The sequence below is a fragment of the Cucurbita pepo genome, unplaced genomic scaffold (genome assembly GCF_002806865.2).
Source record: "Cucurbita pepo subsp. pepo cultivar mu-cu-16 unplaced genomic scaffold, ASM280686v2 Cp4.1_scaffold000170, whole genome shotgun sequence".
Classification (NCBI taxonomy): Eukaryota; Viridiplantae; Streptophyta; class Magnoliopsida; order Cucurbitales; family Cucurbitaceae; genus Cucurbita; species Cucurbita pepo.
This window is the reverse complement of record NW_019646447.1, coordinates 48,665-72,750: the sequence shown is the minus strand read 5'-3', so window position 1 is coordinate 72,750 and position 24,086 is coordinate 48,665. Positions and strand designations below refer to the sequence as shown.

The 24,086-nt window shown below is 37.7% G+C and overlaps 3 protein-coding genes across 3 annotated transcripts; 1 reads left to right on the top strand and 2 right to left on the bottom strand.

The window, feature by feature from the left end:
* The first annotated feature begins 528 nt into the window (after positions 1–528).
* Positions 529–2,191, top strand: LOC111784201 (probable O-methyltransferase 3). The gene is made up of 2 exons (XM_023664984.1): positions 529–1,296; positions 1,617–2,191. The coding sequence occupies exons 1-2, from the start codon at positions 529–531 to the stop codon at positions 1,911–1,913; spliced, it is 1,065 nt and encodes a 354-aa protein (XP_023520752.1). The 3' UTR covers positions 1,914–2,191.
* Positions 2,192–2,688: 497 nt separating this feature from the next.
* On the bottom strand, positions 2,689–7,709 carry LOC111784199 (DNA replication licensing factor MCM2-like). The gene is made up of 15 exons (XM_023664983.1): positions 7,410–7,709; positions 7,111–7,289; positions 6,206–6,384; positions 5,918–6,107; positions 5,543–5,762; positions 5,232–5,439; positions 4,843–4,977; positions 4,562–4,753; positions 4,308–4,480; positions 4,024–4,212; positions 3,787–3,903; positions 3,453–3,537; positions 3,219–3,371; positions 3,012–3,137; positions 2,689–2,892 (listed from the first exon to the last, which is right to left on the bottom strand). The coding sequence occupies exons 1-15, from the start codon at positions 7,634–7,636 to the stop codon at positions 2,704–2,706; spliced, it is 2,562 nt and encodes an 853-aa protein (XP_023520751.1). The 5' UTR covers positions 7,637–7,709; the 3' UTR covers positions 2,689–2,703.
* A 13,124-nt stretch (positions 7,710–20,833) lies between these two features.
* Positions 20,834–22,016, bottom strand: LOC111784187. The gene is made up of 2 exons (XM_023664967.1): positions 21,809–22,016; positions 20,834–21,321 (listed from the first exon to the last, which is right to left on the bottom strand). The coding sequence occupies exons 1-2, from the start codon at positions 22,014–22,016 to the stop codon at positions 20,834–20,836; spliced, it is 696 nt and encodes a 231-aa protein (XP_023520735.1).
* Between the last annotated feature and the right edge of the window lie 2,070 nt (positions 22,017–24,086).

Below are 24,086 nucleotides of genomic sequence, written 5' to 3'. Positions count from 1 at the left end.
TAGTCATAACGTCATTTTTGTCCCACAACGATGGTCGGTGGAGGGGGTTCTCGAGGTCCTTCATCTCCTTTTATGGCCTTAGTTTCTCTCAGGGCGGTAACATAAGTAGTAGGCGCTATNTCAATGTCACTTTTGATTACACCTTCAAAGCTCACAACTTCTTTACTCGACATTTAGGATTCTGACATGACTAGCATGTTAGAAATCACGAATTTCCATAATAGTATAATATTGTTCACTTTAAGCATATGTTCTCAGGATTTTGCTTTACCAATAGAGATAATATTTCTTATTTATAAACTCCATCATCTTTCTCTTAATTAGTCAATGTGAGACTCCACCCAAATGTTGGTTGCTTAGGTTTAAATATTAAACATATTTTAAAGCAATGTTTTGGATTATATTTCACAAGAATAAAATTTGTATAGTTTGGATGAAAGGGATTTGAAGGATTGTGAAAGTTGGATGTGCGTCTATATATAGACGTGTGTTTCTTTGGTGGAAAAGCAAGAAGCTTTGGGTGACAAAATGGGAGAAAACAGAGAATTAATGGAAGCTCAAGCCCATGTCTGGAATCATACTTTCAAGTATATCAACTCCATGTCTCTAAGATGCATTGTCCAATTAGGCATACCAGACATCATCCACAGCCATGGCCAACCCATGAGTCTTTCTAGCTTAGTGAAAGAACTCCATATTCAACCCTCCAAAGCTCAATGCCTTGGCCGTCTTATGCGTCTCCTCGTTCATTCTGGCTTCTTTGCTGAAACTCATTCTGGCTTCTTCTCTCTCACCACACCCTCTCGCCTTCTCCTCCGCCAAAACCATAACGCATTTGACACCACGCCCTTGTTGCTTCTACTTATCAGTCCAGTCTTCATGGCTCCGTGGGAAACTATGAGCAACTGGCTATGTAGTGATGATAAAGACCATAATTCCACTGCCTTCGAAATGGCAAACGGGAATACAATATGGGATTATATTGCACAACAACCTTCTGGTTTTGGCAATCTATTCCATCAAACGCTGATCCATGATTCTCAGTTAATTGGGAAAGTGGTGACGAGCGAATGCCGAGGGATGTTTGAAGGGGTGACGTCGTTGGTGGATGTTGGCGGAGGTGGAGGCGCTATGGCTAAGGCTATTGTGGAGGCATTCCCACACATCTCTTGCATTGTGTTTGATCTCCCACAAGTTGTTGCTAACCAAGAGCCTCAACAAGCCAAAAAAAACCTCAACTTCATTGGAGGAGATATGTTTGAAAAAATTCCACAAGCAAATGCACTCCTGTTGAAGGTAAATATATTTTTAAAGGGCGAGTAAGAATCGTTTCCATAAAAAGTTTTAATTTGTCAAAAGAAACTTTCAATTTTATATCTGATACGTCTTTAAATTGATTTCAAACATGTCCTATTATTTCAAGGACCGATTTAAAGTTTTTAAGATTTAAGAAGTTATTAGATACAAAATTGAAAGATTTCAATGCCTCATAATACTTTTTTAAATTTGAAAGATCTATTTAACACATGAGTGAAAGTTTAAAGACGAAACTAACCTAACATAAGTAAACCACCTAACAAGTAAACCACTCGTTCCTTTTTGGTTTTGGTTAATAGTTCGTTCTACATGACTGGAGTGATGAAGAGAGCATTCAAATATTGAAGAATTGTAAGGCTGCAATTCCAAGTAGAGCTGAGGGGGGTAAGGTAATAATTATAGAGATAGTACTGGAAGAACAGAGAGACAAGGAGTCGGTAGAAACTCAACTCTGTTTGGACGTGTACATGATGACCACTTTCACTGGCAGAGAACGGAATGAGAGAGAATGGAAGAGTCTTTTCCTAGCAGCTGGTTTTAGTGATTACAACATAATTCCTGTGCTGGGTTTAAGGTCTATCATTGAAGTGTACTAATCCCTTTCCATCCAACTCTCATCCTTTACAATATCCCATCGCCTTCCAAATCCTATAAATATATGCTCAGACCCCTGTTTACCTATAATATATTGTGAAATAATTGTACTCAAAACATGAAATAATCATATGGTACAAATCTATTGTAACAAAATTATTTTTAACTATGCTATTTGGAGATGTTACATGTTATATGTTAGAACATGGGGAAAATTACAGAATAGAACAACGCAAAACAATGTAAAAATCAACGTTAGATACGGAAAAAAAAAAAAAAANTGGTCATCTTGGCAGAATAGAAGCAGTGAGAATAACAAAAGGTCATTATTGTTCCATTAGTATTATCCGAACTTTCATCAAACATATTTGCAGCCACATCGCACATCTTAAGATTTGAGATACTAAAACTAGTTAGTCTAACAAAAATACAACATTAAGAACTGCACAAAGTTGTCTTTATCAGTAAATTATAGAAAATGGTACGAATATTAGCATTAGCACCACTTAAGGTCATCAAATTTCTGATGGAAATATCCCCCATGGCAACTACAGGACCTTGATCATTTAATCGAGAATAATAAAGAAATTATATTGGATTTCTTTTAGAGTATAATTCGAAGATCCAAGCAGAATTTCAGCTTCATGATTCAAGCATATCCTTGTATATTAATATAAATCGAGGAAGGCAACTGGTTAATTCTTGTAGCCAATATTGAATAGCCATATCAGCATTTATATGACATGCGGAGAGAGAGAGAGATAGAGAGAGAGAGAGAGCAGTGATATCCTTTTATACCTTTTGCAGAGCTTTCTGCACTCCAAATTTTTGGGTTGAAATGAAAGAATCCAGTAACACACGAATTGCCATATCAACATCTTCTTGTGTGACGTGCTGTCTAAGGTGCATTCTTGCATGTGCTTCAGACATGCGTATCATTGACTCTATGTGCCTAACTGCAATAGGAACTCCTTGCCCATGCTAGTCACATGGCAAATGATAGTTAATATGCGATGTTTCCATCGACAAAGTTAAGTGCGCTTTAAAAAAAATACTATCAATAATAATAATAAAAATAAGGAGGTAAAGTAAAGCCTTACAGAAGATTCCCTTCGTAATTCTGCATAGACGTGTGTTAACTTATCCATATCAGCATCATGCAACCTTGGAAAAACATTCAACTTAGAATAAGTTATGTACTTCCTCAGCAGATCTTGGGGGAGCACCTGGAGGATCAGTATTTAGAAATATTAGAGCAGAAGTCCACAGATAACCTACTAAGAGGATGATAAGTACAAGTGTATGACCTCCGAATCCAGTGGCCCTGCAGAGTCTTGACTGTCCTCCTGAGATTCATTTATAGACTTGTCATCAATATTGGCGCCCTTTGGTTGTGACTTGAAATGACTATCAACCACAAACTTAGCAAGCATCTCGTCTGTTACAGAGTCCACCACATCCTGCAAATTATCAAAATCCTTTTCAGTTACAATCAACTTCTACAATTTGAAGAAAGAAGGATGCAGTTTCCTGAAATTTACCTTAACAACGCAGAGGATGTCAAATCGAGAAATAATAGGATCGGTCAGCTCTACATTTTGCGTGAATGTTTTTGAGGAGTCGTACCTATAAAAATGCTAGTTGATTAAATATGCAGTAGTTTTAAAATTACTAGATGTGAAGGATTGGTGAAAAATAAGTTCACTTTTTATCCTATTTAGTGAGGAAGAGTGTGCTTGGACAAAAACAATAAAAACATGATCATCCCAGAATTGATCAAATTTATGACTTACAACCATTTATTGTTCATCAATTGGTACTGTTTGATTTCTTTCCTCGCATGCTTACAAGTCAAACACAAAGTACTTGTCATACCTTCCTCCAATGGGATTGGCAGCAGCAATGACAGAACATCTGGCTTGAAGAGAAGTGACTATTCCAGCTTTTGATATGCTAATGCTTTGTTGCTCCATTGCTTCATGGATACTCACCCTAATCACAGATGAGAACTTTAATTCCAACACACCAAAAATTTAAGACTTTCTAGACTCGGCAGGAAAATAGATAGAATTGCAAAATTCAGAATGTTGAATCGATGGTTGTTTTCTCTACCTATCCTGATCATTCATTTTGTCAAACTCATCAATAAGACAGATTCCTCTATCGGCTAATACAAGGGCACCTCCTTCAAGGGTCCACTCCCTTGTGACAGGGTCCTTGTGCACTGCTGCTGTTAGACCTACAGCTGAAGCTCCTTTCCCTGTGGTGTACACTGCTCTATGCCCAGTTTTCTCAACGTACCTGGAAAAAATAATATACAACTTCATGTTCCACCAGCTGTAGACCCGTATGTCATTTAGGAGGTTTATCCCCAAACTGATAAATGTAGCTCTTACTTGAGAAATTGAGATTTCGCAGTGCCAGGATCACCTAATAGAAGTACATTGATATCGCCTCGTAACCGGTGCTTCCCTTCAACGTTTTTTTCTTGACCTCCAAACATTGCAAGAGCAATTGCTGTTTTTATGTCCTCGTGACCATATATTGATGGTGCAATGGACTTGATTATCTGTTATTAGTTCAAACCAAATCAAAACGCTTAATCTGAACACGTAAGGAATGTACTCATTAATTTCTAAATATAACTAACCCTTTCTCCAATTCTAGGGTCTTTAGACAACTTCTCAATCTCATCTTTGTCTTCCTGGGTAAGCTTGTAAGCAGAAAAGAGATCTTGCTTCTTGGTAATGTAATTTGCTTCAACAACGGTGGAAAATACAGGAAAACCGTTCTTTGTATTCAATGATAAGTCAAAATTGTTTGTATAAATGCCTGTAACTTCCTGAAATCAATCAGGTCATATGTCAAAAAGTCTGCAAGTGTTACAAAAAGGAAAATTTGACAAAAGTACATCAAGGGCAGGGAACATACAATTTCTTCCCCAGGACGAGCACAATCAATTAGATCATTCAATAGTATCACTTCCTTGTACCTAGGAAGTCGTCCAGCTGGCACAATTCCTGGACTTTCTTGGAGGGTTAGCTTTTGGTAGTTCCTATATATAGTCTGCAGCATAACAGTCAACAATGTGTGAAATTTGATTGACATTCACCGAGATTTTATTTCACTACAGAGAAATGTTAACCAAAAATACATGACAAGAAACCATCTCGCCCATTTTGCACTAAGGGAACAGCCGAAACAAATAAATGAAACAAGCCCTAAAATGAGATTTGTAGGTACAGAATTTCAACCGTAGTTGCTCCACCCAAAAAGAATAAAAATAAAAATATAGAAGGAAATTAAAACTAAGAATTCACCTGCTCGACATTTACTGTGAATGGCCCTTTCGACTGGCATTCAGGACAAGAGCCAACCTTGACCTCTGAATAAGAATTCTGAAAAAATGGTCCCAATATTGTGCCACATTTACCACAATCATACTTCACCTGCTGCAACTGGGGGAAGACACCAGAGCGTCGGGTTACAACGCCCCCAATACGAATCATGGTATTTAAATGAATTTGCCTACAAAGTGCAACAGGACACAATTGAAAATAGGATGACTAGGAAAATAATAAAAGAAAACATATATCTGAAAAGGCCCTGCACCATGAATCTACAAGGATACCTAATATTTCGAATCTGATCATAGACTGGTAAGTTATTGATGCGAACATAGATCTTTTGGTGGATATTTTTGTAATTTGGATGTATGTCAAAGACAACCTTCTTTGCAACATCTTCCATAACTTCTAAGACGGGCTGGGGTGCATCAGCCAACCAGATTGCAATATTCGGATGGACAAAGATAAACTGTTTGTAATCAATCTCCAAACTGCACCTATTGGCTGCAATCAAACATTAAAGCAACCAGTCAGAAAAATGAGAGAAGCATGAACATGACTCTAACAGGTTATCTTAGAAAACAATATTTGTTTTATCATTTTACAAAATAAACTAAATGTTAACAATCCACTGCAAGTACAGTGAAGCAGATGCTCACCTAACACCATCTCATTTATCAGTCGCATGTACTCAAGCTCACCATTTCCACTCTTTGGATTCACATATGTTTCCAAGAATCTCTTGAACTTTTTCCCTATAAAGCGCCGAACCGCATCCATGGTAACATGTTCTCTAAGTGGCCCTTGAACACGATACATCTCATTCTCATTTTCATCATCGTCTTCATCCTAAATTAGAGGTAAATTGTTAGTTCCAAATATGGCTAACAATAATTAGGTGCAAAATCCTAATATGAGGAAAATAAAGATGTGACAGCCTTAAATACCTCATATTGGTCATCAACAGAATGATCTGTAATGGGCACGTCGTCTCGTGAAGTTTCCCTTTGTGATCTACCAGGAGAACTCTGCATACCATCAATGTCATCATAGCTTCTTGCAGCAGCTGGAGGCCGAAAATCAGCTCTTGCTCTTTTTGAAGGCCTGTAATTGTCATCCTCCGAGTCTGAAACAAAACATACAAACTAGTTAAATTTCAAGAGTTAAATCTGCCAGTCTCCAAAAAAATAAATCAAAAGGGAAACAACTAATAACTTCCAGCTGCTAAGAGTAGTAAAGCAACATCAAGGAAACGTCTCTAGCTTTCAGTTCCTTTAGGAGGCTACACCCCAAGGTATCTTCAACTAATTTTAAAAACCATATAATAAAACATCTTTGGCGTATACCAACAGGAATTTTTGTATTGGTTAGAGCAGATGACTATGTTCTGGATGACAAGTCAGAATGGCTAGAAACCAGAATAGAATGCTTCACGATTCTTTTTGTTGCGAAAGTTTTCAGTCAATCTTTTATGGTTGTATACTTGGAAACTTGTGCCTGAAAATAACTTCAATACAAATTGAAACTAAAGATTATCAAGATATTGAAACTCATCAGTTAGAGTGAGTTCACTTCAATTAGTTCCTACATATCTCAAGCTTTTGTTAGGGAAAAGTAAAGCTGAAGAATCAATATGGTGCATAATTCATATTCTCAAGCATGATCAATCCTAAAATTAAAATTAGAATAGTAATACATTAAAGAAAACACGAACGAAGGGTAAGAGAAAAGAATGGAAGCACGAATAGCTCAGTAATGTATTGACAACTTGCTGAGCGAGTGAACACGCTGAAATCGAGGGAAAAGGTTACAATTTGCTGTTCAGATGGAATATAATAGGCAAAAAAATTACCTTGATCATGTAATAGCTCAGGAAGCTTCCGACGGGTGAACTGAGCATCGCGAGTGTCCAATTCTATCTCGGCAGCTCGTCTGTCCTCCATAATCTGATCCAAATCTCTCTCGTCCTCTAATGAATCGTCGAGGTCCAAGGACTCGTACTGGTCATGCTCGTCCATCCTCCGATAATCGCTACAAGATTAAGAAGAAAATTCATAAGATCGGTACTACATTAGGCAAGAGATTTCGAGATTTTTTTTTTTTTAATTAAAAAACAAGAAAACAAAACGGGATTTGATTTCGAGAACCGACTCCAAGAAATTGTCGTGGTAGAGATCCTCTCCTTCCTCCTCTTCATCGGGGTCAGGCTCGTCGGGAAGGACATGAGGATCAACAGCGGCTTCGTCCTCATCGGGGTAGACGTCGGAAGTTTGGCTGAGATGAGGGAGCTGGTCCGTTTCGAAACCGGCGGAGGTGGTGGGAGAGTCAGGCGTGGAAGGCGGATTGCCGGAGTTGCCATCGGGAGTTGGCCCAGCCATTTCTTAGCGACCGGGAGCGGGAGAAGGAGAGGAAATGGGAGTGTGAATGGACGAAATGAACTTCACTGACCTAAACGCACTTCAGTCATCGATGAGGTTGTTTTGGCGGGAATTTTTGGCGGGAAATGAGGTGGCTCCCTTCCCCTCCACGTCTGCTTTATTAGGCACCTTTCACATTCATTTCAAGATGTTTGAAGTGGTTATGCATCATATGTGGAAATTTTTATTGTTTTTAATGTCAGATAAAATCGATTAATAAATCAATTAAAAGAAAATTCAGTTTTTTTTTTCAATTAAGTTGATTCTCATCCTTTTTCTTTTTAATCTTTTAAAAATTCCAAATTATTTAATTACCACTCGGCTATATTTACTAAGTGTGCCAATTTCTTCACTCAAAATTTCAATGAAAAAAATTTAATTCATGTCATGGAAATTGATTCTACTCTTTAATATATATATATTTTTTTTTTCTGGTATATACACTTTACTCGATATGATAAGAAGCAAGACATTTCAGTCCTGTAATATGAACTTCAAGAGAGATGAATTTCATTTATTCTCAAATGGTTATAAATTTTGAGTAGATAGGATGTTTTATCAATGTATTTTAAGACTTTATATACTTGAAGGTTACATTTACATAGTGACTAATGATGGTCATAAAATAGGAATGTTGTCATTCTTGAAATGTCTCATGGAAAGTTAAGGATTTCAATTTGAGACTATATAAAGTCATGTATGTTATATTTGTGGAGTAGATTTGGAAAATGTAGTAAGCATAGCATTTGTGCTTTCTTTTAGTTAAGAGCTAAGTTTCTTTATTATTCTATGTAATTTAGGTGGTATGTTTAAAATCATTCAAGCTTGACATAATTAATCTTTACTTATGGAGTGATTCGAATCTAAAAAAAATGTTATTGTCTTGAGATATTTGATCTACAAGATAATTCGAGTCTTATTTTCTCTTGGGATGATTTATGTTTTGAGGTTCTTAGATATATTTAGTTCTAAAGATCTTATTCTTCAATAAGATTGTTAGATCAAATTCCCAAAATTTGTAACCATTTGGAATGAAATCAAATTGATTAGGGTTTGAACATTTGTGAACTAGGGGCTTGCATATCAAAGCGCTTGTGAGTATGAGAGTTCTTAAATTCAACTTGCTAGGGTTTCCATTTCACGAAGGTTGATGTATTTATTTTCAAGAAAACTTGGTTTGTTGATTTATTTGATCACCCCTTGGCTTAGCTATCTTCATTAGGTTGGGGAACGAGTGACACTACCATGTTCAGCTAAACCTAGTTGACGATCCCAGAATTAGAGTGGAGCCTCGACGATACGGTATCGGAGCAAAGAGGGAAGTGGAGGTTATGGTAACACTATTCATACTGCTTAATCGTGGTGAGCTACCTCGGTTTTCCATGATTACCGTGGTGTCCTATTAGGTTTTCTAGGGAGAATCTTGATGGCTTAGACATGGATTCACACATCTCTAGGATTCTTGCGCAAGAGCTCTCAAACTTATCATGGTCTGGAATACTAGGGTCTAGGCCCACTGGCCACCCTTATGCGACCCTAATTGCACGGTCTCCTGGAGGTATCCTACTCTAGGTCTTTATCTAGGCCAATTAGTCTCTAGCGCCCTAGACTAGGTTTGTTATTCCTCCTTATTCTCAACAAGTAAGAAAATACAGGCAATCACACACTGGAGTTAACATTCAACAATTCATACAATATTAACATGTATTCTCGACACGGAGATAACGTTCATCTTCACCTAGAGCACAGATTTCACAAAATTCACTTCCTCTTTTCATGTACATACAATAACATAATATTTTCTCATTTTAATCTCTTTCCATAACTTGTAATCTAATCCACTTGGTCCGACTTTATAGGATAGTGGTTTAATAGCATGCATGCTTATCCAAGCGAATCCTACAAATATTGTCTATGGAAAAATCCAAATGGTTATTTACATGGTTGACGAGTGCCTTCCCAAGCTCGAACTTCTTACTGGAGAAGGTACTAAAAATTATGAAATTTCCTTGGTGGGTTCTAATTCACATCAGAACAGAGTTAGTAGTGAAATCAAAGTGAAAAACTAGCAAACGGAGGCCGAACAAAGGAAATTGGAGGACTCACGTGTTAGGAATCACGGATCTCCTCAATGGTATGATATTGTCCACTTTCAGCATAAGCTCTCATGACTTTGCTTTTGGGCTTCCCCAAAAGGTCTCATACCAATGGAAATGTATTCCTTTACTTATAAACCCATGATCATTTTGTGGGACTCACTCCCAACAATTCTCAACAATCCTCCCCTCGAACAAAGTACACTATAAGCCTCCCTTGAAACTTATGGAGCTCTCAAACAGCCTCCCCTTAATCGAGGCTCAACTCCTTTCGCTAGAGCCCTCGAACAAATTACTCCCTTTCTTCGACACTTTAGTCACTTTTGACTACACCTTTGAGGCTCACAATTCTTTGTTCAATATATGAGGATTCTATTGTCATAGCTAATTTTAGGGTATGGCTCTAAGACCATGTTAGAAATCACAGATCTCCACAATGGTATGATATTATCCACTTTGAGCATAAGTTCTCATGACTTTGCTTTTGGGTTTCCCCAAAAGACTTCATACCAATGGAGATGTATTCCTTTACTTATAAACTCATGATCATTTTGTAGGACTCGCCCCCAACAATTCTCAACACACAATATCTAACACTCATTGAGTGTGAATAAATATAAAATTAATATGACTCAAAGAAGACAATACAAAGAAAACTGAAATATGAAGTGTTGTATTGTAGCTGTATTTTACTAACAGTGAGACTTCTATTTAAACTGAAATAACTTCTATAAAGACTCAATTGATTTGTACAGAACTACTTAAGGTGCAACTAATTTATTTGCAGAAATAAAGCTAATAGACTCCTAATAAAAATTAATAACTTAGCTAATTCAAACTAGCAATAAATTGCACTAAATTCTGATAGCCTCCCTTAGTGGAAGCTTATTTCTCAATAACTCCGAGAGCCTTACGAAAAACTTCCAACTTCATTTTGACAAATGTCTTAGTAAATATGGCTACAACTTGATCATTAGTATGTATTTTCTGCAATTCAACATCCTATGAAAACACTTTCTCTTGAACAAAATGATAATGAGTTTCAATATGTTTCGAACGAGCATGAAACACCAGATTTCCCACAAGTTTTATTGCACTTTCATTACCACAATTAATTGAATTGGCTGATTGTGAGTAGTCACCATTTCTTGAATAAGCCTCTTGAGTCACAAACATTCTTGAGTAGCTATTGTAGCAACTACATATTCTGCTTCACAACTGGACAAAGCAACAGTGCTTTGCTTTTTACAACATCATGCAATTGCAACAGAGCCTGCTGTAAAACAAAAACTTGTTGTGGAGCATATATCGTTCACATCACCAGCCCAATCAGCATCCACACAAACCACTCAAGAAAAAAGACTTTGATTTCTCATACATTAATCCATAATTTAAAGTCCCTTTGTGTAACAAAGAATTCTTTTTGCTGCAATTAAATGAGTGGCTTATCCATAAATTGAGACAACTCCTAAAAAAACATTGTCGCCTCGTGATAGTTAAATAGAATAAACTACCAACAAGTTGAAGAAAGAATATAGCATCTTCTAATGATTTTCTATATGAAACCGCTATAATAAACTTGCTTCATATCCTTTTTTAGAGAAAATAACCATCACAATTCTTAATTTCCAAACCCAGAAAACAATCAGCTTCACCCAATCTTTTCATTTCAAAACGACGAGACAAGGTATCTTGGAGACTACTGATTTCAATAATATCATCACCAATAATAATCATGTCATCAACATAAAGTAAGAGCAGGGTGCATACAGTTGTTGTTTTCTTTACAAATAAGCTCGGATCAACACATGAAGACTTAAAACCACAAAAATTAAGATATTGAGCAATCTTACCAAACCAAGCACGAGAAGCTTGCTTGAGTTCGTACAATGTTTTCTTAAGTCTACACACATAGCCAGGATATTCTTTAGAGGTAATTCATTGCGGCTGCTCCATAAAAATATCGCGATCCAACTCTCCATAAAAGAAAACATTTTTCACATCAAGCTGCCATAATTTTCAGCCTTTACTAGCAGCTAAATTAGATGATTGTCCGTAATGTTACCATCCTTGCGACTGGACTAAAAGTCTCATCATAGTCTCGACCATATTGTTGAGAGAACCCACGAGTAACAAGACGAGCTTTGTGTCTATCAATTCTACCATCAACATTTTTCTTCAACTTTTAAACTCACTTACAAGTAATTAAATCGACATCATGAGGCTTTGGTACAAGCTCCCAAGTGTCATTTTTTTCAAGTGCTAAAATTTCTTCCATCATTGCATTTTCCCATTTTGAGATTCCTTTCGCTTCATTGTACAACTTCGGCTTATTTTCACTTGTATCTCCCATAAACGAACAAGACATAATAGAAAATTGATTAATGTCAACTACAAAATAAGACAAATGATCTAGTAACTTTTTCTGTCATTGAGGATTTTTCTTGTAGCAACTTCAATATTTGTAGTGGCTTCTGTATTTTCCCCCGCTTGAATGTCTGTTGCAATTAAAAAATCTTTTCTCCCTAACGTAGAATCAATCATCAGGGAAGAGTGCAACAGTAGTTGTACTTTGCTGCCATCTGCATCATATTTGTAACTTGAAATTTCATCAAACACCACATCACGAGATTCAATAACCTTCTTTGTTTCCAAATCCATACATCTCCAACCCTTTCTATGAGTATCATAGCCAACAAAAATGCATTTCTTGGATTTTGGGTCAAGTATAGTTCGATTATGTTCCAGTACATGAACATAACAAATAGACCCAAAATTACGAAAATATCTCACATTGGGTTTACCATGATAAACCAGCTTGAATAGTGATGATTCTGTCCTTGGTCATGGAGGCAACTGATTTACAACATGACAAGCTGTTTGAAAAGCTAATGCCCATAACTCTCTTTGAAGACTCCTCACATGCAGCCAAGACAAGCAAACTGATGTAAGATGAGCTAACTTGCGCTCAGCCACCCCATTTTGTTGCGGGGTTTCTGGACAAGTCAGTTGGCGCTGAATCTCATGCTCCTTACAATATTTCATAAAATCATTTGAAAGAAATTCCCCTCCATTATCGGAGCGCAAACACTCGATTTTCAATTTAAATTCTTTTTCTACAGCATGCTTAAACTGAATAAATTTTGAAAAAGCTTCACTTTTGTGTTTTAAGAAGTATACCCAATTGAAACAAGAGTAATGATCCACAAACACCATCACATAATGAAGGTCGGTATAGCTTGCTGTTCGCGTTGGTTCCAAAAGATAAGAATGAATCAATTCCAATACTGTTGAAGCTCTACTCTTTGACCTTGGAAAAGAAAGACGATGAGACTTGCCATATTGACAGCCTAGACAAATCTCATCATGCTAGATATCTTTAAAAACAGGGACACCATCAAGAAGTTGTTTTGTGGATATTTTCTGCAACAATTGAGAACCCACATGACCCAAACGAGCATGCCAAAGCGTTGAGCTTGCATTATGACCACCTTTCTTGATATATTCATCACTAGTTGATAAAACATACAAAGATTCTTTTCTTTTTCCACAGAACAGGATATCAGCAGCACCATGGTTCACATTAGAAAGAATTTGAACATCTTCAAGCAAAAAAAAGAGAACATACCTTCCTGAATCTGTTATTTGTGATACAAAAGCAAGATTTTTCTTCAAACTAGGAAAATGATAAACATCCTTGAGTAGAACACTTCCATCATTCAAATCCCCTTCTTTCGTCAAAGGACGCATTGAATTATCAACTGTCATAATGACCTTCTTTTAACAATGTGGACGAACATCTGATAGAAAAGTTTCGTTTCCAGTTGCATAATGAGAACAACTAGAATCGACAATTTATTCTTCATTGTAGTCTATAAAGCCATGAACATATGCAGAGACATGGTCTTGATGTATAATTGAAGTCACATTTGTTGGCTAGTCAAGAACCTCAATAGTTAAACAGTGTTCCCAAAATGGATTTGAAGAATTTTTACTTTCATGTACAACATTTTCTTTTGATTCTTGCATTTTGACTTGGCAATTTGGCTTAATATGGCCTGGCTTTCCACAATTATCACACACCACTTTCACTCGACAATCTCGTTTAAGATGGTCAGGTTTTCCACACTTGTAACAAGCTTTAAATGACTTCTTTGACGACTCCTCACTTCTAAATTGATTCTGATTGTTTGATCAAGGCTTTGAATGAGAATTCTGTCTCCTTTGATCTTTGACATACAACACATCTTTTGGCTTTGGAGGAAATAAAGGGCATAAAGTCTTTTCATAATCCACGAATAAGATAACGACGTAATCGAGCATCACTCACTGGCTCCTCAGCATCTAATTCTGAAATTTCAAAACACAGATTTTTCACTTTCAAGAAATATTCTTCAATAGAAAAATTACCTTGAGTTACCATAGCTAGTTCATTCTCTAGAAATTGCAACCGAGCTGTATTTTTCTTAGTGAACAGCTTTTGAAGTATTTCCCACACTTGCTTTGGTGACTTTAAATCACGAACATGATCAATAAATATATTCCTTGCTAATCAAAGTTCGCAAGGTAAATAAAGATTTTCCACATTTAATATTCCATTTTCGGCGTAATTCAACATTCTGTGGAGTATCTACTGGAATTTATGCGTCATCACCTTCAATTAAATCCCACAAATCTTGCCCCTATAGATAACCTTCCAAACATAACTTCCAATAATTATAATTATTGCCAACAAGTTTTTCCATTATAATTATTGCCAACAAGTTTTTCCATAGCTATACCCGTAGAAGCACTTCCACCATTCATCTTGTTAAGTAATAATATCAAGCTCTTAGTTACCAACCTAGCTCTGATATCAACTTACACAATATCTAACACTCAAAAGTGTGAAGAAATTTGAAATTATTATTACTCAAAGAAGACAACACAGAGAAAACTGAAATATGAACTGTTGTATTGTAGCTGTATTTTACTAACAGTAAGACTTCTATTTAAACTGAAATAACTCATATAAAGACTCAATTGATTTGCACAGAACTACTTAACGTGCAACTAATTTATTTGAAGAAATAAAGCTAACCGACTCCTAATAAAAATGAATAACTTGACTAATTCAAACTAGCAATAAGTTGCACTAAATTCTGACATCACGTGCGCTGCACGCACCGACCACACGCTCAGGGGGTCACTACACATGTTTTCATGTGTGCGTACCACACATGAAATTCTGATCGGCATCGAGTTGAGCAGTTCGGATCGTGTGTGGGTCTTCACATTGGATGCACGTCTAGCGCGTGTCGACTGGTGGGCTTGACGCGTTTCTTCAGCCGAGTTCTGTCACGTGCCATCCACGGGCTCCGCTGCTCCTCCGCACGTCGGGCAATGCATACCGGTAGTTTTCTCTCTCCTTGTGTGTTGCAATTTTTCAAAAAGTTAGAATTTCCTGTTTCAATCCATTTTCTTCGGATCTTTATAACTTAACGCACACAACTCATATCGATTTGGTTTTTTCACCAAAGTCGTAGAGTTTTAGTCCACCTACCCCGATGTATTTTTCTTATTACTTTTACTTGAACTCAAAACAAAATAAGAACGTTCAAATTAGCGAAAAAAACTCACGTTTACTGTTCTTGACTGATTCACCTGATCTCCTATTAGACTCCGATTTTCGTCTAAGTTTTCTTCAAGAAACCTTTATAGACCCTCTTTAGTTCATCTCTTCAAAGATTAGAGCTTTAAACTCGAAAAACTCTTTGGATCTACATAAAACCAAATCGAAAGGCCATAACCATACCTTGATGTGTTCTCGGGTTTCTTGCCGAAACGAGTGATTCCGCCAATGACAGATTTGAGCAATTTTTGGCTTCGTCTTTCTTCCCCCTTCAAAACCCTAATCTCCTTTTTTCTCTCTCTCGCTCTCTTTCATATTATGTTCAGACCCTTCAGACCCCTCAAGTCGGAGTAGGGGGAAAATGGTCATTTTGCCCCTAAGTTGACTTTGATCGTTTTTTTCCAACTATCTTGAGAATATCTCCCTTCTTCAATGAATTGAGTCTCGGTCTCCTCGGCATACAATAAGATCTTATGATTTTCTTATTATATAAATATTTTTTTGAATCGTAGGAAGGAAAGCAACGGTCGTTAGTACCGCCTAAGCTCAAGCATTACAATTCTCCCCTTCTTAGGAACTTTCGCCCTAAAAGTTGGTCCTCCCTGGAAGAGTTTACAGTAAGACCTCCTCATATCATCTTCATGTTCCTAGGTGGCTTCCTTGTCTTAGTGGTTTTCCATAGGACTTTGACTAAGGGAATCTCTCTTCTGCGCAATTTCCTTACATCACGTGCCATTATCCTGATGGGCTTCTCTTCGTAGGACAGGTACTCCCAGAGGGGAAGTGTCTCATGATCAATGATACGAGTGGGATCCGGAGTGTCCTTCATCAAGATCGAGACATGGAAGACATTGTGCATCGCAGCGAGGGTGGGTGGTAACACATCTTATGTCACGGGCCCTACCTTTTCTAGAATTTCAATGGGGCCCACAAAACTCGGGTTCAACTTGCCCTTCTTCCCAAACCTCAGCATCCCTCTCGTAGGGCCACTTTTAGGAAGACGTGATTAACCATGTTAGTGAAAGAATGAGTGATTGAATGGTCGATAAGAAAATTGAATTATGAAGAGCAAGAATCCTCTATATAGAGAGATAATACAAAAAGACATTTAGAAAATCTACCTAAAAATCTGCAGAAAATCTGGTAACAAACTCGTAAACAAATAAAAAATTAAATTAAATCAAAACTAAATCAACTCCTAACTATAAGGAGATTTAATTAAACTCCTAACTATAAGGAGATTTAATTAAACTCCTAACTATAAGGAGATTTAATTAAATACTAACTAATAACAATCTAAATAAACACGTGATCTTTAACACTCCAAGCTTTTTCCTAAATACCCATCTTACTCCAATAATCTTTCTGTTTAGAGGTCGATCAACCAACTCCCTGGTTTTGTTTTTCTCGATCACCGAAAGCTCCTCCTCTGACAGGTGCATCATCAACCAAAGCATCTTGTCGTTCATCTTCAGACTCTTCTAACATGCTACCAAAGATTAAATTGTTTGGTGCATTAGAAATCTGATTCACCTTTGTCAGTTCTTCCCAATTCCATTGCTCATTTCCAGCAAAATGAATATCTCAGCTCACAATAACACGACTAATGTGTGGTTGAAAAACTCTATAAACTTTTGATATAATGTTATACCCCCACAAAGATGCCAGCTTCTGCCTTTTTGTCAAGCTTTTCACGCTTGACCTGTGGAATGTAAGTGAAGAAAAGATACCCAAATACTCTAATGAACTTTAAAGAAGGTTTGTAACCATACCAAACTTCAAATGGTGTCAGGTCCTTCATAGCTTTTGTTGAAATTCGATTTTGCAAGCACACAACAGTATTTGCTGCTTTTCCCCAAAAAAGTTTTGAAAGATCCTTCTCATAAAGCATGCATCTCGTCATCGCCATTATATATCTATTCCTCCTTTCACTGATGTCATTCTGTTGAGGAGTGTATGGTGCTATCAATTGATGTTCAATTCCAGCCTCTTTACAAAACCTTTTAAAAGTTTCTGAAAGTGTACTCCTTGCCATTATCTGATTTTATAATCTGAATCAAGCATGCACTTTCATTCTCAACTCTAGCTTTGAATTTCCAAAATACACCCGCAACTTCTGACTTTTGCTTCAACAAGAAGACCTAACACATTCTTGTTAGATCTTCAATAAAAACAATGTAATAAAGATTACCATTTAACGATGGTGTTCGCTGAGGACCACAAAGATTAGTATGAACCAGTTGCAGTTTTTTCGAGGCTCTCCATGCGTGTTTAGGAAAGGGTTGCCGAAGTTGCTTCCCAAAATTACAAGCACGGCAAGGAGGCATGTCATCATCAATGTCAGTGAGTCCTTCTACCAGCTTCTTTGACTGCATCTGAAGCAAACCTCGATGATGAAAGTGCCCAAGTCTTTTGTGCCAAAATTCAGTGGCACTAGCATATTTGATCAAACACGGCTTATTCTCAAACAACACTTTATAGCCTTTATCAAGTAACTGACCAACACTTAAAGAGATTTTGATCAATTTTAGGTACAAATAAAACATTTGGAATAAATTTTGTACCTTCATAGCTTGTTATAGCTACTGTGTCTTTTCCTTTGACTTCCAAGTGTTCACCATTGCCAACTCTCACTCTCTTGACTTCAATGTCTCTTAATTCCTCAAAAAACTTCTTGTCATATGTCATATGATTTGTGCATCCACTGTCAATCAACCAGCTCTCGCTTGATTCTTTGTTTGGGAAACAAGTGACCACAAACAATTGATCTTCTTCTTCTTGATCAATTACCTGTGCATCTACTTCTATCACCTGACCTTTGACTTTGCAGATCACAGCTTCATGTCCAAGTTTATTGTATTTGGAGCAATTGGCGTCAGGTCTTCTCCAACACTTGTTGGTGGATGACCTTTCTTCTCACAATGGCGACAAGGTGGATGAATCTCCATTCGTCGATTGATTTTTTAAAATTTTCTTGTTTTTATACCTGTTGTTGTCTTGATGCTTAACAGGTAAGGCACCTTCAATCACCCCTTCTTGCCTCATAGACCTCCTTTGCTCTTGTGCTTGTAAAGCTTTCAAGAGCTCTGTAAGAGAAATCTTTGACAAGTCTTTGGTGTTCTCCAGAGTAGTAATGGCGGCTTCAAACTTCTCTGGAACAGTGACTAGCAATTTTTCAACGATCCTTGAATCATTTAACACAGAACCAAGCAATCTCACCTTGTTGGCAATGCTGAGAAGTCTGTCAGAGTACTCTTTCACCGACTCAGACTCCATCTTCTACAACTTGAAATCTCTAATCAAATTTAGGACTTTCATTCCACGAATCCTCTCATCTTCTTCATATTCAGTCTTGAGATAATCTCAGATTTCCTTTGTTGTTTTGAGGGACATTATTCACATGAAGATCATTTGAGATACAGCCGCAAATAGGCAAGTTTTTGCCTTTGATTTCCTTGTCTTCTTTTCCTTCTGTACTTTAATTTGTGCTACAGTAGGATTTTCTAGAAGCGGAGGGACCTCGTCATCCTCTTCTATTACTTCCTAAAGATCCAAAGCCTTCAGATAAGTCTCCATACAAACTGCCCACATTTGATAATTGTCTCCATCGAAGACTGGTGGTGCAACAGCTGAAAAGCTAGATTCTCCTTCCATCTTGATCTCACAGATCCCTTAAGAAGACGGCTCTGATACCAACTGTTAGTGAAATAATGAGTGACTGAATGGTTGATAAGAAAATTGAATTATGAAGAGCAAGAATGCTCTATATATATAGAGAGAGAATACAAAAAGAAATTTAGAAAATCTACCTAAAAATCTGCAGAAAATCTGGTAACAAATCAATAAACAAATCAAAAACTAAATCAAATCAAAACTAAATCAACTTCTAACTATAAGAAGATTCAATCATATACTAACTGACATCAATCTAAACAAACACGTGATCTTTAACAACCCACTACAAACTCGAGGTCCTTCCTGCAAGAGTATACATAACTCTTTTATCGGCTTTGTGTAGAGAGTACCCTCTGTCAGATTTTCTATACTGCTGCATTAGTAGTTTATACCAACTCTAGCCATAAAAGATGTTTCTTCCCTACAACCTCCTACAATATTGGGGTTCGAAATCTCCTCCCATATAGAGCATCAAATGGTGCCATGTGAATAGTCGATTGATAACTGTTGTTTTGGGCAAATTCCATAAGGGTCAGGTGCTTGTCCCAGCAACCTGTAAAGTCTACCTTCAACATGTCCTCTAGGTTGATTCAACCTCTGAGTTTGCCCAACCGTTAGAGGGTGCAACGCCGTATTGATCATGAGTTGCATTCCCGGTGCCTTCGACAAACCCTTCCAGAAATTCGATGTAAACTTAACATCTCGATTTGACACAATGGATACTGGCACTGTAGACAGATTATCTCTCTGATGTATAACTGGTCCCATTGGTCAACTACATAAGTGACCCTGCCTGGAATGAAAGTGGGTTGTCTTGGTCAATCTATCCACAATGACCCAGATAACGTTGAAGCCTCGTCTTGTTTTCAATTGGTTCGAGATAAAATTCATACTTATTTCTTCTTATTTCCACTGTGGAACATTCAACGATTGTAACAACCTTGTTGGTCATTGTCATAGGATATTTACCTGTTTATATATCAGACACTGTTGGATATATTCCATGATCGAAATATGCCAAAACAAATGAAAGAAATAAAAAAGTCAACTTGAGGGGAGAACTTTTGAAACAAACAAGCGTTAAACACTTAGCAAAGCACTAGTTTCCTAAAATTTCTCCTCAACTTATACACCACTAACTATCATTCTAACTAAAGGCTAACAATTTCCTTAATCCTATTCAAGCCAATAACTATTTTTTACCAAGTCAAGCTGATTGACTCACCTTCTACCCATAAGCTTGACTTTTCTTGAGATTCTTCACTTCGAACAACACTTGCATGTCTGCAAAGCTTAACCCTTGTTAGGGTCTTAGTGAGAATATTTGCATGTTGCTCTGTATTGTTAACGTTGCTGAGTCCCTGATCAACTCTGTATTCTTCATAAGAAGCTTTAATTGCACAACATAAAATTTCTTTCGTTTCTCTCTTATGTGCAGGGACTTCTTCATCTTGTAGGGTACTCCTTTCTCTTTCAACCTTCTTTTTAAACATGCCTCTAGCCTTCATCAGTGAGGGGACAAATTGATATCCCATTTTTCTTATGCCCTGGTGGCCTTCCTCTAGACCTATGTGGTTGAGATGATAAGTATGATGAAACACGTCATCTTGTAGGTTTCTCTTCACTAATTATAGTAACCTATGGTTTCTTCTTGGCTATATTCGTCGGTTCCTTTTTCTTCTAACCGGTTGGTTTCTTCACTTTCTTGTTGTAAACACCAATGGATACTTTTGGAAGATGTTGATTATATTTAAATAGTATCTTATACAGGCGATTTTACGACCTTTTTGCCTTCATCAACAGGGCTCTATTTCTATCGTATACCTTGAGGAATGGGCCGACTATCTCCACTCTGCTACCTTCTTCTATCATTTGACCAAGGCTAATAATATTGCTCTTCAAACTCGGGATGTAATACACCTTGGTCAATAGACGTTGATCGTCGTTCTTACACTGGAAAAAGATAGATCCTTTGCCTTGGATCAGTACAATTGATCTGCCGCAAAGCTTCACATTTTCAGTGAACTTCTCATCAAGCTCCTTAAACTTTCCTTGATCTCTAGTCATGTGGTTGCTCGCTCTGTTGTCTAGATACCACATGCTGGTCTCCACTTGGTCTTCTTCATCTATGAAGGGGTTCGCCATAACCTTCTTTTCATTGAGCATCAACATGTTGGGCATTTTCTCGTCCAACATCAATGTAGGCTCTTCATCATCCGAGAACATGAGGTTTACCTCCTCATCGCGCTCCTTATTGCGGCACTCTGCCACGTAATGCCCATATTTTCCACAAGAGTAACACTTGATCATACTCTTGTCCTTCCGAGGTTTGGCATTTTAATGAGTTTGTGATGTATTGTTATGATCTCCTCTGCCACCACGTCCACGACCTTTTTTTCTTTGTTATGGCTGCCATGTCTGCTCGTACTTGAAAAAGAAGAGTCATCTGCATCTTTCTTTTTCATCCATGTGAGCCACTCTACATGTGTGAGTAAGAGGTATTCTCCTTCTCTTTGTCTTCATAGTCATTAAGTCTCTCCTCATAGACCTTAAGATGACCAACGACCTCCTCAACCGATATGTTCTTGAGGTCGCCAAACTACTTGATGGAGGTAACAATCTGCATGAGTCTTGAGGGAACAACTCGAAAGAACTTCTTGACGACGGAGATCTCCTCCATCACGTCGACTAATGAACGGATGCCGCTGACAATCGTTGTCAACTTCATGCCAACTTCGCCTCTTCACTCACCTTCCTTCATGCGGATATCCTCAAACTCACTCTTCAAGGCCTGCATCTTTGCTTCCTTGATGCGTTCCACACCCACATGCATTGTTTGCAGCGTATCGCATGCTCCCTTTATCGAGTCCTTCTCTACCAACATGAGAAGGACGTCCTCCTCAACGTCACGATGTTTGACAGTGCCCCACACATCTTGTGCTTGTAAGTTAATACGCATCGTTATCGATCATGCTGCGTAGTTCCTCTTCGTGAGTAACGGGTACTGGAGCGTTACACTTCCCTCCCTTTCGCTCCTTATCATTGTTACATTTCCTCCAGCAACTTTGTATGGTGACGACATTTTTTTTGGCATCATAGCTCTGATACCAAACATTGGATTTGGCCCACGACTGAAATGTGTCCAAACAAATGAAGGAAGCAAAAAGGACAACTTGAGGGGAGATATCTTTTGAAACAAAGAAGCGTTAAGCACTTAGCTTTTCAAATATATTTGTTGTTATGAAAGTAGCATACATCTCATGAGTATTTATAGTGGAGAAAACACAACTAGTTTCCTAAAATTTCTCCTCAACTTACGCACAGCTAATTATCTTCCTAGTTAAAGACTAACAATTTTTGTAAACCTATTCAAGCCAATAACTATTTTTTACCGAGTCAAGCTTATTGACTCACAAACACCGACCCACATACTCAACTACGTTCTTCTTCATTCCCGACCACCAGTTACTACACTTCAAGTCCTAATGCATTTTAGTGCTTCTAGGGTGGAAGGTATAGGACGTGTAGTGGGCCTTAGTTAGGATTTCTTATAGGATTTTCTCATCTCAAGGCATGCATAGTCAGTCCTACCACATTAATTCCCTTTCTGAACAAACTGAGTATCCCTCTATTCTCTCAGTTCTATGTTGATCCCAGATCTTGTTGAGATGCATATCAATTCACTAAGCATCGATGATACATCTTTTAAGGTTAGGTTGAGCAGAAAGCTGTGCTAATTGAGCAGTGACGCCTCTAACGATGACCTTTATTATGTCACTCTACATCTCATCCTGTAGATACCTATATGCTTTGTGATCAAAGCGAATGTTTGGACTGTTTTTCTACTCAAGGCATCGACCACCACATTGGCTTATCCTAGGTGGTAGAGTATTTCGATGTCATAGTCCTTAACAAATTCCAACCACCTTTGTTGTCTCATGTTCAACTCTTTCTGCATAAACAGGTACCTGAGTCTCTTGTGGTCGATGTACACTTACCCTCTTCCCATACAGATAATGACACAAGGTTTTCAATGCGAACACCACAACTGCCAATTCTAGATCATGGGTAGGATAGTTGCACTCATATTCTCTCAACTACCTGAGGCATAGGTTTATAACCTTGCCCTGTTGCATAAGTGCAGACCCTAGTCCTTTTCCTGAGGCGTCGCTGTAAACTACGAGTCTGCCGGAGCCATCCGTCACTGTAAGTAATGGTGCAATGACCAACCTTTCTCTAAGTTCAAGAAAACTCTACTCACATGTTGGTGACTAAACGAAGGGTCTTCCCTTGGTTAGTTGAGTCAGTTGTTGAGATCTTAGAAAAATCTTGTACAAACCTTATGATAGTTTGCGAGGCCCAGAAAACTTCTTACTTAAATATGGTGGTTGGTCTGGGCCACCTTAAAACTGCTTCGATCTTAGCTCGATCCACGGTTATTCCCAAGTTAGACACTATGTGACCAATGAAAGTCACCTCTTGTAGCTAGAACTTGCACTTTGTGAATTTGACATACAACTTGTGGTTTCTCAATAAGGTCAAGACTCTTTTTTATAAGGTCAAGACTCTTATCAAATGTTCCTCGTTGCCTTAGATTTAGAATACACCAGAATTTCATAAATGAATGCAATCACGAAGTTATCCAGGAATTCCTTAAACATTTTGTTCATCTAGTCCATAAATATTGCAGGAAAATTTGTTCATTTACTTCATCTAGTCACTTCGCTCAACAAATTTCTCAGCCACAATGCTTGACACGAGGCCATAGTTGCTGATGGCCTCACAGGAAGATAATGACACAGTTCTCTATTTCTAAGACTGCCAAGAGATCAAATTTCTGTTGAGATAAAATGTCATTCCTACAGTGTTTTTTCTATCGTCAATGTCTCCAGTTAAATCACTATCGGTAAAATCGACTAGTTCTTCAAGACCTCGCCCTCTTTGATACTTCAACCCATAGCTTGTGGTTTCCTTCACGTAGCGGAGAATATACTTAACCGCTTGATGATGCATCATAGTGGACTTTTCC